Source organism: Urocitellus parryii, chromosome 1 (assembly GCF_045843805.1).
Source record: "Urocitellus parryii isolate mUroPar1 chromosome 1, mUroPar1.hap1, whole genome shotgun sequence".
Lineage (NCBI taxonomy): Eukaryota > Metazoa > Chordata > Mammalia > Rodentia > Sciuridae > Urocitellus > Urocitellus parryii.
In genome coordinates, this window is record NC_135531.1 from 51,668,307 (window position 1) to 51,686,357 (window position 18,051).

Sequence of the window (18,051 nt, forward strand, 5' to 3'; positions counted from 1 at the left end):
TGGAATCTCAGCTTCAGTAAGAAAGATTTTGATATTCAATTTAGGAAGATTTCCACATTTAGAAAAAAGAAAAGCAACAAATGATGCTCTCTTGAACAATAAAAAGCAACTTCACACTTTCAGAATGTCCTTCTTCCTCTAAACTGCTGAATTCTGGAATGTACATGATATATTTACATAGATCAATTTCTTTTCACTTGCATGTAAGTTGCTGAATAAGCACCTTGATACAAGTTCCAAGTTCTAATAGTTAAATGCAAGTTGAAATTTTTTGCCTCTTGGAAAATATTTATAAAAACCAAAGTCACAGGTAGATCAATTTCCCTAAATAAAATGCAGAGGTGAGGATAGATAGTAGGAAATAATGATATTTTCTTTTTTTTTTTTTTTTTACTCACTGCCTTCGGTTTAGCTTTAAAACATAGTTTTCTTTCACATATTTGTGATTCCTGACAGAAAGAGATAAGATTAAGACTAATTTCATGACCTTTATGAACTAAAAAATCATTGTGTGTTAGGGTCCCCTTTATAATTCTAAACTGTATTTTGGGAAGACTCTCTAGGGGAAATTTGGTACTGTGGTGACCTTTGAGTTTAACACATTGTTACAAATTTTCAATTCTATGGGGCATGATGATGGGTTAAGGAAGGACAGAGGAGTTATCAACAGCTCCACTGAGTCATTTTTGTTATGTGGCAGTGGAAATTCAAAATGGAATCTTAATATCATAGAGTCAACTTCTAACCACTTAGGAGGGTTGCCTGATAATGCAAAAGTAATAGCAATTTGCCCCTTTCATTTAAGAATATTTATTGAGAATCTACTATGCACCCATCACTACATTAATGTTATGAAAAAATACTACCACTTAAAATTCATAGGAACCAGGGAGAAAAGTTAGAGAGGGTATAGTCCAGACATGTAACCATGGATTGGTTTGCTTTATGATAAATTTTTTAATTTCTATGACAAAATTAGAAGAATGATATCAATATAATCCTTATATTTCATGACACTAATTTTTTTATTCTAATGGGCTTTAATGAAGTTTTATTCATTTTACTCTTTAGATATTACAGTAGATTGTAAGTAAGATTGCTGAGGACACGGTCTGTTTCCTTAGGACAGCCTTTATAAAATGTTCCTTTTTGGCAAAATTAAAAGTTGGTATCCCCATTTTGGTGTGCCAGTTTTTTTAGAGAAATTTTCCTTGTCTATAAAAACCTAAAAGTTTGTGAACCACCCACTTGTCCAAGACTTGTTAGCCAATGTTTATTTAGATACATCTGTGTCTACCAATGCCTTTAATAAAAATTGTTTTTTAATGCCTACAATTATCTTCTGAAAACAATTTCTTCTTGACATACAGTCTTTATAATATTTTAGCAAGGGATATTTTTCTTATTTTTCTGAAAGTATATTTATTTATCTTCATTTGGACAATATTTTAATTGAATATCCAATTCCAGGGTAACATTATTCTTACCTCAGCCTTTAAAAGTATTAAGTCCATTGTCATCTGACCTCCACAGGGGCCAGACCTGTTAGTCTAGCAGCTGTCTTTTGTAGGAGTCTTTCCAGGTGCTTTCAAGAATTCCTTTTGTGCTATTTCGCCACATATCTAAGTATTTTGTTTTAATCTACTTGGACTCATGCTATGAAGATTTGTATTTTCCTTTGTCTCTGATTTTTTTTAATGCATCTCTTTCCTAGACTTTCCATTCTTTCTTTGTTTTTGTTTTTATTTTGAAGCTCCTATTCAGCTAATTTTGGACCTTTTTTACCTTCTCATTTTAGCCACCTTGGCTCTTATTCTTTTTTTCAAAATTTTTTTTTAATCTTGGGCATTAATTGTCAATTTCATGATAGATTGTTTCCTCATTTATTATTTTTTATTCCAGCTTATCTTCAGTGAAAAATTTTTTATTATTACTTCAGCATCTTCTGTAGAAGTATAGTCACATACATTTGCTTATATCATATATCCCAAGGTTTTCATGTTGACTTATTTGGTCAGTACTATATTGTCTGTACAAAGTCTTTTCTTTTGTTCTTATGTGAGGCACAATCCTAGGGCTCCATTTCTTATGGGAGTCATTTTTCCCCATTAATGTATCTGCACAGTTCAATCAACTTTTAAAAAATAACACAAAAGTGATGTCTTTTCACAGTGTCTGCACCTGTCCTCATGTCTCTGACAGGGAGCTGGGCATTTTAGAAATGGCACCATTAAGCCATCTACTTTGTTCAATAAAGAAAGGAGAAAACAAACAAACAAAAAATTTAAATTATCTTCTGAGTCTATATATTGCTATGGTCTTTCTCTTAAGTTGTGAGAATGCTTGTTTGATAATTCCAAATCATTAATGTACTAGAAAATAACCACATACAAAAAAAGTGAGACTTATGTATCTTGGCTTCATTTTGTCAATTTGTCAATTGTTCATCCTGTAGTTAAATGGATTGAATTTAATTATGTTTGTTAGTGTTATTTTATCTAGCATATTTGTTTTTGTGCCTGAAGGAATGATTGCGTTTACTGTTTGTCATATTTTTGAACCTGGAACTCTTTTCTCAGACTTTAAGAAAGTCAATTTTATACATGATTGTAAAAACGTACACATCAGCCTAGAAGTCAGGGGAGCAGATTTCAGTTCAATATTCAGAATAATCTTCCAAAAGTCAGAGATGAACAATGATGAACTAATGCGGAATCCTTATCGGTGGAGATTTTCTAGCACTTCATGACCACCTGGCAGGGATTTTGTAGGCAGGAAGAAAATAAAGGAAGTAATACTTTTTCAGGGTATGCTGTTAACTACTATACAAGGTATATTCATATTTTTGTCTCATTTAATTATCACCCCCCCATGTTATGGTTTCCAACAGAGGATGACTCCTCCATTCAAGAGGTCCACTTTATAAAACTTTTGGAAATTATGAGAAACTAACATAGTTTCAGGAAAAATTAACAATTTGCTTCAATTTCAACTAAAACTAGATTTGATCCAGCTTTGATATGAGCTCTGGGTAAGATTCTCCTCACAACTAAGCTCCTTTCCCATGCCTTTTATACATATTAGATTGAATAAAATTACTGGTCAAAACTGATTAATAAAGCTTTACTTGTATTCTAATATAATATAAAATAATCACTAAATATTTATAATATCTCCTGTCCTTTTCCTTTATTTTAAAGGATTATAGCTTCAAATTATGATGATTATTTATAATTCATCACTTATTTGCATATTACATGAGGTTAGGCATCAACTTTAACATTATATTTGAACTTTTGAATGTAACGTCATCACTTGTCTTTGGATTTTAAAAAGGTACTGTTAACATAATCCACAAAAATATTCTGTGGCTATTCAAGAAACAAAAAATTTAACATTTTTTCTACCTAGTCAACATTTTAATAGCAACTCCCAGAGTTTCTAGTCTGATTTGTTAGGTGAATGACAATATTTGCAAACATTGACAATAATTAAAATACCAATATAAATAAGAATAAGTTTAGAGAATGGAGTTTATAATGATGATCCAATATAAAATAATGTATCTGTTATACAGAAATAACTCCTCTGAACTAGGGCCACTTTGATCAATACTAAATGATTGATTACTTTACAAAGACCATTTCAGTACAATCAAAGAAATTAGGATTAATTTTTCCAATGTCTTCATACATTTCAAGTAATTATATGTGTTAAAACAAACTCTAAAAAATGAGACAAGAACCCATATGATTTACCTAGGGAAAATTAAAATTAGCAGTTCACACAAGAGGGGCGAAACATCATAAAAGAATAAAAATCGTTTTACAATGATTATATCATTAAGTAAAGCAATGTGTAAAGAGAAAATGGTATATTTATTGCAAGATGGCTTTTGTCTATGTTTTTGTCTTTAATTTTAAACAACTGTAAAATATGTAAAAGAAACATGTATAAACCTTTTGTCCTTGGGAAACTCAATCCTTATGCCATCTTGGATCCTTGACTGTGAGTATAAAACTTTCTCTTTGTCTTCATTACCCTATCAGGAACATCTCTAACAGCTGTTTGCAATAAAGGATCCTAATGGTCAAGGGGGAGAACAGAGTCCTAAAGAGGTCACAAAGGACCATCAGTGATTAGAAAGGTTACTTATCATTGATCACACAAAGGAAAACTAAAAAAGAACACATGGTGACCCTATGGCCTGGTTCCAGGTGCTTAGCTGCCATCTAAAGAAAGAGGGTACTTGTACCCTTATTTCTGCCTTAAATATTATGTAGATGATTTAAATGTAAGATATTCGAAAAAGGAAAATTACCAACCAAAACCAAAACAAAACAAACAAAAAAAACACCAAAACACTTAATTTAAAAATTCTGATTAAATAAATACATCACAAATTTGAAAGAATTAAAAAGATTATTAAATGGTTAAAAAAAGAAATAAAACCTTTAAGAAGCAAACCCAGGATAAAAACTACTGATCTTTAAGCATGTAAGTGATTCTAGAACTATTACTTAGGTTGGGAAATTAGGAAAAATGAAAATGCAACCAGTTCTTGTCATATACATGCCTAATAAACATATATGTTTCGATTTCAAAAGAATATTGTGGTTCTATATCTTCTGTTCCCTAAGTCCAAATCAAACCACACTGCATACCTTAAAATCCTCAAGAAAAGTGATTCTACAATCTAAGTTCAACACTCCAATATTTAGTAACTTGAAATTCCTTCTAATAACTAATCTACAATCATCTAGTTGTAAAAATTAAAGATTATTTAGGGGTTTTAAATACTCTTTGTAGGGAAGGGGGATAACATGTTACCAGCATTCAAACTATAACAAGTATTTCAAAACCTGAAAATGGGTTTGAGGCTAGCATTTAATTTTGTGTGTATATGTTTGTTTTTATAGACTATTCAAACTTGCCTTCATCAAACTTCCCTTTAATACTATTTAGCATTTCACTAATGGCATCCTCCAAATTATCTGTATCTCTTTAAAAAATTGTGTAGTTAGCCAACAATATCCTATCAAGATTAATGAAGCCAACATACAATTATATGAATAATTCCTAATGATAAAGCAATAATGACTTAAAATTTAGTCAACTGGTGGTGATAGAATAATAAAAGTGAATAATCATGGAAACATAAAAACGAGAGCCTGAAAGGCAAAATGTATCAGTCTTTATGAAGTATTGTCCAGAGGAAGGAAACCCCAAATAGAGAACTCACTACCCTGAGCTACAATTAGGTGGACATGGCCTGGTGGCAACATCATTATAGTTATTAATGTGATAAAATAATCCATACTATCCTATATTTTAATTTTATGATTATCTGATAATTGTTTTATAAGAAATTGGTCTACTTGATAGATTTCTATAGGTGAAAAAATGTGCAGATTTCAGTAGATTTGACTAAATACAAACTATATAGCTATATTTATTACAATAAATAAATCCAAATATATTTCTTTGATCTTTCATTTCCAAGATTAGGTTCTAAAAAAATCTCTCATCACTTAAAGTATGGAACAAATATGGTACCAAATCCTTTGGAGATTATTAAAGAAAAAAAATACTTGCCACAAATATATTTCTCCTTGAAAGATTCAAAATTAATCAGAAGTCTTAAAGTTTCCAAAGTTATATCATACTTTCCCTTTATATGTTCTTTTATGTTTCTAATACACTGGGATTTTGCAATTCCAAAGTCAAAATTATGGAGCCCACAAAGCATCTACACACAAACTCCAATTCACCTCATCTCAGAGTTATGAAGCAGAACACTCTAGCTTAAAAAGAAGGAATTTGTATTTACCTAGAAACATAAGGGCATTGCTACACAGGGTATTATCTGTAGCAGAGCTACTGTAGTTCTCTGTATAGGGTGTGTTGGGATGGAGAGAAAATAAAGGGAGGAGACTGAGGATGTAGTTCAGTGATAGGACACTTGCCAGCATGCACAAGGCCTAGGTTCAATTCCCAGCCCTGTGGGGGAGGGGAGGAAGGGAGGAGGATATTGATAATTTTACAAAAGCTTTTAATTTTCTAATGTTTCTTTTTCAAATTACAGCATTATATTTGTTTCTAAAATAAAATGTATCCTAATAATCCTATAATTTTCTGCATATCAATAATGTTTTCTGTTCTATTTCATTAAAAACACTCCAATAGTTTCTCATTCCTCTTTCAGATAAAAAGCTAGAATTCAAAAACATACATAGAGATAGATATAGTTATATAAAATATACGTGTGTGTGTGTGTGTGTGTGTGTATGCATGTATGTGTGTTAGGCAAGCACTCTACCACCCAGGTACAGCTCTGCCCTAAATCAAGAATTCTTCACATGGCCTATAAGGGGCAATCAGATTTGGCTCCTACTTCTTTACTCATTTATGGGGTGTTTGTTTAAGAGCATTAACCTTTTAGCCTTCTCTGTGCTTTTCAAACACAGCCTCAGGCTCTTCACAAAGATCTTCTCTCCACTGTCTCTTCTTGGTCAGATAACTCTTCTCACTCATCTATTCAACACACATTTACTGAGCTCCTGTATAAGCCAGGCATTGAGCTACTCACTATACAAATAGCATGAACAAGTCAGGTAGAATCCCTTTTCTCAAGGAAACTGCATCTTCATTGCAATTATCAGTTCAATCATTCAAATATTTACTGAGCCCCTACCATGAACCAGGAAACTGTTCTGGTGCTGGGGAATTCATCAGTAAATGTAACAAACTTTTCTCTGCTCTCAAAGAAAATAGATTGTAGTTGGGAAAATATATGTTAGAAAGAGATAAATGTTGATATAAAAACTAAAGCAAGGAAAATCATAGGAGTTGTGTATGTATGTGTACAAATTTAACTGTTTTAGGTTAGGATGTCAGGGAAGACTTCATCTAGAACATCACATTTAAGTAATTAACAATAAATATCCAGCACTGCAAAAAGACAAACAAATAATCAAATAAGCAAAATGAATACAGATTTTAATAAGTGCTACATACAAAATGAATTGTATAATATAAAAGAGTAACTGGGAGAAGCTTTTTATACAGAATGATAAGAAAGAATATATAGCAGCACAATTCACAATAGCTAAGCTATGGAGCCAACCTAGGTGTCCTTCAACACATGAATGGATAAAGAAAGTATGGTATATTTACACAATGGAATATTACTCAGACATAAAGAAAAATGACTTTATGACATTTGCCAGTAAATGGATGGATCTGTAACCTATCATGCTAAGTGAAATAAGCCTATCCCCCCAAAATCAAAGGTTGAATGTTTTTGCTGATATGGGGAAGCTAAACCACAATGTGGGAGGGGGGGAGAGGAGAGAAGCTGAATAGATTAGACAAAAGGAAATTATGGGAAGGAAGGAGGGATAGGGATAGTAAAGACAGTAGAATAAATCTAACATAATTTTCCTATGTACATGTATGTAAATACCTACACAAATTCCATCATCATGTACACCCACAAAAATGGGGTCCTAATTAAAATAACATATTCCATGCTTGTATAATATAACAAAATGGATTCTACTGTCATGTTTAACTAAAAAGAACCAATAAAAAACAAAGAAGGCCTGTCTGAAGAGAAACTGTATTTGAAGTTGAAAGTGTAGGATGATATTGGAATATCTTAACATGCTCCCCTAAGTACAGAAGACTCAGATCCTCCTAAAGCAGTACCAGTTATAAAAAAGAATGGTATCATGGATGACAGAGATGTACAGAGGAAACATATACACTGTATGCAGCCATGTGGAGAAAAAGAAAAGGCACTGTGCATGCTCGTCATACCCTCTTGCTATATGAAGTTTACAAGAACATCTAGGCTGCTACTCACTTGAAAAAGTGAAGAAAACTGAATAAAGTCTACTAATGGCCAACCTGAGGTCAAAGGTAATAGTGAACAGTGTGAACAGATTTTTTTTTAAGAGAGAGAGAGAAAGAAAGAGGGAGAGGAAGAGAGAGAGAGAGAGAGAGAGAGAGAGAGAGAGAGAGAGAGAGAGAGAAGAGAGAGAGAGAGAGAGAGAGAGAGAGAGAGAGAGAGAGAGAGAGAGAGAATTTTTTAATATTTATTTTTTAGTTTTCGGTGGACACAACATCTTTATTTTATTTTTATGTGGTGCTGAGGATTGAACCCAGCGCCCGGCTACTGCTTGAGTCACATCCCCAGCTCCAGATTTTTTTTTTTACTTAAAATATTCTGTTAGAAAGGAGTCTGCTCCACTGTGAAAGCATATATTAGATAACGTATTCCCATTTATGATTCAGAATATATGGTCAATTGATAAAACACAATTCAGTTCTACATTAAAGTAAGTTATAATAATGTACAACACACTATGCATTGTGGGCTAACTCAAGTCCCTGTAAACAATGATAAACCTCACATATAATAAAAATTCCCATAAATTAAACAAAGCTATAATGTCTATAAAATTTATCTGTTTCCAACCCATATATAGATGAACAATCATCTCCTGCTGGTTAATAGTAAATTATGTACTCAATATTCTTAGCTTATACTAAATCATTAAGTGTATTTGAAAACAATGTTTTGGAAATGATTTAAAGTGACAGAATAAAGAAATAAAGAGCTAAGTCTGGGACAGCTCTGAAAGAATCTGTACTTTTTGGAAAGCAATCAAAAGATCACCCAAAGTCCCTATTTTTTATAGGCTAATGATTGAATTTCTAAGTTTAAACTTTTTGTTATTACTGCAACATGCTTTCTGTTAATTCAGTTTTTATAATCATTTTCTAATAAAAAGAGGAAACTAACAGAAAGTAGAAGAGAAATGAGACGACAGATTCTATAATAGAGTTTTATAGGAAAGAGCTGGTTGTTCCTAATAGGCCCCCCAAAAAAAATCATTTCCTGCACATACCAATACGGCTGTTTTATTTGCAGCATATTTTCTTCCAGGAAGCATCCAAGGCCCCTTAGAAACCTGCTAACATAGCCAGGAGATATTTCTGGATAATTTAGTAGGTCGCTGAGCTTTGCATGCACTTGTCTATACTTGCATCTTGCCTTGAAGAAGTCCTAACTTCGTTGGCTTTTTAGGTGGGGGGGCGTATCAGGGATTGAACTCAGGTGCACTTGACCACTGAGCCACATCTCCAGCTCTATTTTGTATTATATTTAAAGACAGGGTCTCACTGAGTTGCTTAGTGCCTCGCTTTTGCTGAGGCTGGCTTTCAACTCTCCATCCTCCTGTCTCAGCTTCTCGAACTGCTGGGATTACAGATTTGTGCCACTGCACCTGGCTAGTCCTAATTTTTTTTTTTTTTTGATGGTTCTTGGGATAGAACCTAGGGCTTTGTGCATGAGAGGCAAGCACTGTACCTACTGAGCTATATCTCAACCCTAGCCTTAACTTTTTATGTAAGAAAAAAGAAAATAAATTCTCTCAAATACAAGACTTGGAGTTTCAGACACCTGAGAATTTATGATCCTAAAGAATAAGTTAAGAGAAGGTGTCCTGATCTCTTCTCTCCCAAAAGAGACTGGGACAAGATGAGGAGCATGAGAAGATTTTTAGTAAAAGACAAAAATTAAACAAGTGTCTTCCGAAACAAAATACATCTGTAACCTTTACTTTTTAACAGAAATATTACACCTAGTAGTAAAAGAACTGCCAGATTTAGACCATTTTTTAAAAATCTTGGATTCAGTAATTAACGTGGATTAGTTTCCCCATCTACAAAATATTATCGGATAATAATGATTTTTACCAATGCAGTCTGAAGTAGCTCAGAAAAAGGAACTATGTGATTATAAGAAACTACATATCATTTCTAGATTACTACACATACAACTATATTATTCTGTATATTGTACTGTACTGTTTTGTTCTTTGTGTTTATGGCCATTACAATTTCATCATTATTCTATGGAAGTTAAGAGCACTTGGGAAAAAAAAAGATGATAAGTAAGGATAACCATGGAAAATATTTCCCCAAGTAAAATAAAATAGAAAAAAATTCATGTAAACTTGTAAGTATAACTAATATGTGTAAAAATGTATCCAACCCACTAAGAATTCACCAAACTCCAGATAAAACTTTTCATAACTACAGATGTAATCAACAGCTACCCAGCAATGACTTCCTGATGACCAAAATGGAAGAGATAAGAAGTTGGGCACTGCTGCAGTTATGGACCATTTTATAGTTGTTTAAAATCTTCCTTTACATCATTAGAGGTCTGCTTTTTGAAAGAGAATGAATTCATGATTCTTCCACTCCCTCTTGATAAGGCTACACTGTCCATCCAGGTCTACAGCAATTATGTTTAGTATTTATCTCAACATGCTACACTCAGAGTTATTGAAATCAGGTCAACTTTATTGTTCCCTTCAGCTATTATCTGAAGCATGATTTTCCTATTTGACTGGACTCCAATTTTCAAAGCTACTATTATTTTTAAAGCAGTATTTAGTATTTAGAATTATTTAAAACCTTAGGGATTCACCAGATAAAACCCTGTGTGAGTTTGTATGCTATCAAGTGTGTAAAACCAATTATTTTAGGTACAAGTTCAAGAGGTATGAGTGATTGTAAAGAATCTATTATTACTCCAGAAACCACACTGGTAATATACAGCACTTTTTTTTTAATGGCATAAGTATTTTCCTATTTGAAACTAGGGAAATACTCATTTTGATGCAAATCAAAGTGAAAAGGGTCATAATAAAATACAATAAATTGTATAGGCTTTTAAGATGCTAATGTCTTTCACCAAATTTTCCAATTTTATTATATCTATTACAGAAGTCTTTATAAACACACAAAAATCTGAAAGTTCAATAAGAGGAAAACACAATTTTATTATTACTATTTATCTCATTTTAAATCAGACTGAAATGAATGAGATAAACCAAACAATTTTTAAGTGAGGAAACCAAACAATTTTTAAATTTATTTATTGGGGGTGTGCGGCCGTTGGCAATGCCAGAGATAGAACCTAGGGCCTTACTCATGCTATGCAAGCACTCTACCACTGAGCTTTACCCTCAGCCCCTCAAGTCAATTTTTAGATTAATTTATTTAAGAAAGAAAAATCACATACACAGATGTTGTACATTTCCTAATGTGGAAAGTTATAGGTAGAGTTAAAACCTAAATTCTAATAGAAAAATTAAAATGTAGATTAACTGTTTTACTTGCTAACAAAGAAGTGAGAGTCAAAGAGACAGGAAAGATCAGAATTTTACCCAAGTTTCTAGACAAGCAGATAGATAATCTTTAAAAATCTAGAGCACAGCCTGGTATCGTGACACACACCTGTAATACTAGTCACTCAAGAGGCTGAGGCAGGAGGATCACAAGTTCAAGGCCAACCTGGCAACCTGACTCAAAATAAAAAAACAAAAAAGATGAAGATGTGGGTCAGTGGTAAAGTGCTTGCCTAAAATGCAAGGGGCCCTGGGTTCAATCACCAGCACTGAAAACAAAACAAAACAAAACAAAACAAAAACCTAGAACACAAAGGTGCTGCCAAAATCTAGAGTAATCACTTTCCTTTGTACTATTATTCCTTTATACAATTATTCCCAAAGGAATAATTGATACAGTACAATAGCTATATTATTTTGCATTTAGTATTACCTACTTTAAAACTTAATTCCTTTTGTAGTTATTATTTTTAAGAGGAATCAAAAAGAGGCATAGAAATAAGAACTACATTTTTAACTTATTTTTTATTATGAATATTTTCTGGCAAAAAAATTTTGACATTTTAAAGTCCTTTTTTTTCTTTCTCTCTCTCTCTCTTTTTAATTCAACATGCTTATACTATGTTCCTCCTATGAACATGTCCTTATATTCATCACTGCAGCCTTTCTCTATGAAATCTAAAAATAAGTTTAAATATATTTTGTAATATAGACAGTGTGACTTTGAAGAATAAATTATGATGCCTACATTTTTTTCCACAGCAATTTTCCTTGTTTCACTATTTGCACTCATGTCATCTTGTTCCTGCTTGGTTGTTGTGTTGGAATGTGGGCAGTGGATGAAGCAACTTGAAATGACTCAGTACTAGCAAGTATGAATTAAAGTAAAGGCACACAGCCAATGAAAAAATGCCCTTTAGCCCAATCATAACAGTACCAGAAAAAGGGAGTAGGGAGGGCTTTTAAAAATCATAGCATTTCAAAAGACAAAGTTAGCAATGTAAATTTAAAGAACAAGTATATTAGAGGTTATTAAAAATTCTACCTACATCCCTCATATGAAATTTAGAAACAGATGTCATACAAATGATATCAGAAAAAGTACAGTGTCAAGAGCCATATTTAAATTAATAATGCTACTGAAGGCAAACTATGTTCATCATAATGCTATCCAAACATTTGTGTCATAAAAGAACATATATAAATGACTAAACATAAGGATTAAGACCTCTTACCCCGTATTTACATTGGCGGGAAGTTGCTCCATACTGGAAACGACATTGCTCATCAGCATCGTACACCTGACCTGGGGCCACAGCTGGATAAAGAAAGTCACGCTTGGGAGGCTCATTATCAAGGCAAGTACCACGGCCTGAACTGTTCAACATAAAGGATCAAAGGAAATTAGGTACTCTGTGGACTATTTCAGTCACAATTATGAAACCATGTGTTGAGCTCTTTGTTTTAATAATTTGAGGCATGAAAAGCATCACTCTACCAATAAATAATCACATGGTAAAATAGAATTGCTTTACTAAAACTTAAGTAAGAGCTCCAAATAGGTTTTTTTTTCCAGCCCTAAAACACAATAAAAGCATCTTAGACAACAATCTGAAAATGTCATTTTGGATGAAAAACATTGATTTAAACTAATTTCAGAAAGAATTAAAACAGAATTTCATATTGCTCTAAGATTCTTGTTTGTTTTCATTGAAAATATAGCCACATCTGGTAGTAGAATTAAAAACATAAAATGTGGAAAATTAAAAATATTGTAGTTGTAATTTTGGAAGACCTAATTTATATACTTTCACCTTGGGCAGACAATGGATGCTTTGGTTAGATATGTCCATAGGTTCTTGAAATATTTCCCTAATAAATGGGCTGAATGACAGATGAAGCTAATATTCATAGTATATTAGAAATGTTTAGTCTTTCAAATTTCATATTTCATCTAGGGTCATCAGAATTGGAAAAGAGAATGTTCTCCTCTATATATAATTTCTGCTTTATGAAGTATGCCTGCACTCAAACATAATATTTTAATTCAGTGGAACAAATAACATAAAGATCGCCAAAAACCAGACAGAATACCTTAAAAAGCTTTAGACTTTGCTAAATGTAATTGTTCATTTTTATTTAGTCAGTGTGCATAAAATAGGACAGATGCTTTTTTACTTTCATTTCACATGTGAGTAAGTTAGAACTTTTAAAGAATTCCTATGCCAACATTTAAAAATTTTTTCCAACATTCTTGTCCATTGTGCCAGCACTTGTGTTTTTTTTTCCAATTTTTTTCCATCCACTTTGCCAAAGGAAAATAACTTCACAAGTAGGAGTTCCTCAACTGTTATTTAGGACAGTACAAATTTTCATTTACAGATAGGTAAAAAAGAACTGGAGTTCACTATTAGTCTCATATTCAATTAAAAGTTTCTCACATTCTCAAATGTTACTTGTTTATATAAAAATGTATATTTTCACAGCAGTAAATTAATACCTTTTAAAAATTAAATTATTCCTAGGTGATACAGATTCAAGTAAGAGCTCCAAATAGTGAGAATACTGTCTTCTTTACATCCCTTTCTTTTCAATTATACCCCCTTTGATAATTCTTTTAATAAATAAATATATCCAGATGGAATATTAAATGTTACTAATATATTATTGGCTGTTACAATCATTTCAGTAGTCTCTGTTTAATATTTCTAAGAGAACCTTTTTTTTTCACCCAGCTATACAGTTTTCATGACAGAGCACTTTGTTATTTCCTTTTTATTGTACCTTTACAAACTGACATGTACCTCAGTAAGAAAAACTATTTATAGTTTATAGGTATTTTTTAAAATAGCCAGAGCTTTTTATACATTGTGTATAAATTTTAGATAGATGTAATTCTACTAGTAAATTTGAAATTACATATCAGGGTTAATGGCAAAGAGGTAATATTTGAATACTATAATGGAAAAAGATGATTTTGATAATATGGAACACTTGTAGGATGACTAAATTAGTAGTTTAATTTCCAAATTTTACTTCCAAAATGCCCATTTCATTCTCATTTATAATAAAATTATAAACATCTTTATGAAAAGAACAAAATGAATAAAAAATAGAATAAACAAAATACTACTAAAAATCAACAGAAAAATGAAAAATTGTGTACTTAAGGACTTATGTACAGGATCCTATAGAAAACACATATTTACTATTAGCAGGAATAAATGTAGGGTATAGTCACCTAAATGGCACCAACTAAGAATATATTAGAAACAATTAAATATAATTACTTTTAGGGATACCAAAAATTAGACTTAAATACTTAGAGGAAGAACTATGTGGACCCTAAAGAAGAATTTAAAAATAGATACACTGAAGAAAAAAATTCTTTCCTGATGGCAAAATCGGTTTAGCTCAGGAAAAATCAAGACTAATCATTTTATTCAATGTTCTTGTTTCAAGGTATTGATTGTCTTCTAATCATGGTTCACATTCTTAATTAAAAAAAGATAAAAAAACAAATCAGATGAACATTGCCAACGGCCTTCAGACAGATAAGAATGATATGCACTGTGAGCATCTGGAGTCAAACTTTTGTGAGAAAGTATATCCCAAAAATGTATCTTTGTTTCACTTTTTCTGAAGTACCTAGTACATTTGTTTTAATGTTGTCTGGTTAAATATCTAGACAAGTCTTGTTCTCCTTTTCCAGTATATTTTTACAGAAGAATAAAACACCATGTAAAATAAAATATAGAACAAAACCATATGGATCTTTTAAAAATGAACTATATTTAGGAATATCATATCAATGAAGGTCTTTTGAAATGTTTGTCTACATTTTGTACAAATTAGCAAGGTTTGCTAAATCAAGTGTCTTCTAATCAAACAAATGTGGGGATATCTGCACAGCTGATTCCAATTGTTTTTACATTCCTATACATGCATGTGTAATACATTTTCTTCCTAGTAATCATATCTGGTAATATAGTAAACCTTGATTAATATATCTGAGGAATGGGATATTTTTCATATCTTAATTCTTAACTGAGGGTTAATCAACAAAAATGCTTTTTTGCATAAAATTATCAAAATTTGCTATTTCCCTGCTCCTTTTAAGTTAGTGAATTCTACAGATAACAATTACTATTTATCAACTTTTAGAAAATAAAAATTCTTCAATTTGTCAATTATCATGAAATGTTACACATATAGATACAAAAGGTAGAGAACATGGATCAGAGAGATGTGGATTTAAGCCAGGAAATGCTTTTCCTCATTTTTTTCTTAAGAAAACTTCCAAGGCTCAACTCCAATAATTTTCCCATAACAGGTAATAATTTTTTATAATAATTTCCTTGTTTTTCTTAATAATTTCATTTCTCAATTATTCACCTGCCTGTTTTGGACCTGTTTACAAAAGGAGTTATACCATAGATTTTCTTTAGTAACTTTGTTTTTTTGCTCAATATTGTGGATATAAAGTATATGATATATGTAACTGTAGTCTATTCATTTTTATTGTTCTTTAATATTTCACTTAAGACTATGCCACCATTATTTCTCCATTTTTCTATTAGTAAATTTTGAGATATTTATAATTTCTGGCAATTGCACATAATGCTGATATGATTATTTTTTATACATATCTCCTGGTGCAAATGTGTGAATGCTTTTTATTTCATAAAATTATTACTTAGGAGTTTTAAATCTTATACTCTGTAATTTTCTCATTTTAAAAATGAGAAAATTTTCTCATTTTTTCCCAAAAATAGAAGTTTTGGGAAATTTTTATTTAATCTAGAGTTACAACTGATTGAGATATAACCATACAATTCTTACTATGTTGAGTCTATTGTTGTTTATGCTATCAAAATAATAGTACTAGTAATATTACATACAAATTTTCTCAAAATAGCACTTTAAAATAAGTGGTTTGTGACTTGACATCATAAATGCAAATTCTCCACATAAGGCTCACATATTATAAATTAAATGTCAAGTACTATTAGTCTTCATCTATGAAATGTTATAAGTTACTATTGTTATTATAGATATACTTGTCCAGTAAAAAGTGAATACATAAAAAGTATGCTAGGGAAATCTGTCATTATTTCCCTAGTTAACATCATATCAACAAAGAAATTTAATCCTAATTAACATCTATAGAAATATGGAAATTATTTAATTTTTACTCTAAGTTTGATATGCTTCTAAGACAAGGAAAAATATGTATTAGTTTAAGAATGTGCTTCTTCCTTGATTATGAAATTCAATGTAATTTAAAGTATATTTACATTTATAGAAATCCTTACAGTATCATATTTTTTTGTATTCTAATTTAGAGATCTTTTATTTACATAGTCCAAAAATTAGCCTTGAAAATAGGATTTTGAGCCAGAGTTCAGTCTCCAACTAAAATTTACAGATCCCCAGGTAAAATATGTCCCCCGGCTTTGTTTCCAGAAAACATGATAACATACTCCTAATTGGGATTTTAGATTTATTTTGACCAAAATGATTATATAAAGTATAGATCTTTGCTCTAAAATATGATCAATCTGCAAAAGGAAAATGTCTATATAATTCTGTACATATCTTAACAGTCCCTTAACAACAACAACAAAAATTTAACATTTTATTCCACCTCCTTTCTTTTTTCTCAACCATTATGCTAATACACTTAAATTAAGCAAAACTCAATTAGGTTGATATCAGCTATAGCAAGTTAGGTCTGGTTTTTAGGGGTTTTGTTTTTTTACTTTTTCAGTACTGGGGATTGAACCAAGAGTGCTCTCCCTCTGAGCTACATTCCCAGCCATTTCATAAAATTTTATTTTGAGACAGGATCTCTCTAAATTGTAGAGGCTGGCCTCAAACATAATTCTCCTGCCCCAGCTTCCTGAGTTGCTGGGATTACAGACATGCACCACTGCACCAGACTAAGCCAAGTGTCTTTGCCTACTATGTGCTCATAAACTGCTTTATCAATCTTCATGAAACAACTGTTTTAACTAAGTGTAACAAATGTGATAATATATTTAAGTAAATGTAAATCTAAATGTATTATCTAAAGTCAAATATTTTTACTGTCACCCTCCATATGACTGGGATATCTGAATATACTTGAACTTAAGGCTGTCAAGATAAAAATACTATACTGCTCTTTTACTCTATCTTCCCCTCCATATGTAATCATGACTTATCAAAGATATATGGTTAGAGCAAGGTTCCCAAAACATGTCAGATAAACAGAAAGAGGAGAAACCTGTTTTGCTGCTTTTTAGATACTACAGTTTTTATAAAGGTCCTACCTATAAATATTGTTTTCCATCTCATACATTGATATTGACCTTCAAAAGTAGTTGCTAAAGAGGAAAAAAGTGCTTTGGCCATCTTGCTCACTTTATAGCACTTCTCTTGTAGCTCTATTCTCACCTTTCTTCCTAGTTCACTTTCAACCAGTGCATCTGAAGGCATTCAGCCTCCATCCTTTCTGTGAAAATGGCTACTCTGTATTTAACTGGGAACTGCAGGAAATGTTGGTATGGATCTTTGATAGTTCAAATAATTTAACAGACTTTAATTTTAAAAGTGCAAGAGTTGATTTACAGAGCCCCCATAATTTTTAAATACAATATGAAGTTAATCTGTACTATTGCTAAGTGGTGGAGAATGTATGAAAACTGGCCTAAATTACTGCTGACTGCCTTCCACTGCCTGGTAGATTAGCCCATAGTCATCAATGAGTGTGAGCCATGATACCAGGTTCATCTTTCTCTACTTTCTAAATTAATAAATAAATAAGTCCCGCAGGCAGATAGGAAGAACACTACCTGCAAAG

At 31.7% G+C, this 18,051-nt stretch overlaps 1 protein-coding gene across 1 annotated transcript in view; it reads right to left on the reverse strand.

Annotated features, from left to right (window-relative positions):
• The window catches only part of Adamts6 (ADAM metallopeptidase with thrombospondin type 1 motif 6), a 275,254-nt gene that overhangs the window by 107,965 nt on the left and 149,238 nt on the right, over positions 1 to 18,051 (reverse strand). The window contains exon 10 of the mRNA XM_077795865.1: positions 12,443 to 12,584. Within this exon, the coding sequence (XP_077651991.1) occupies positions 12,443 to 12,584 (142 nt within the window). The remainder of the gene's footprint in view (positions 1 to 12,442; positions 12,585 to 18,051) is intronic.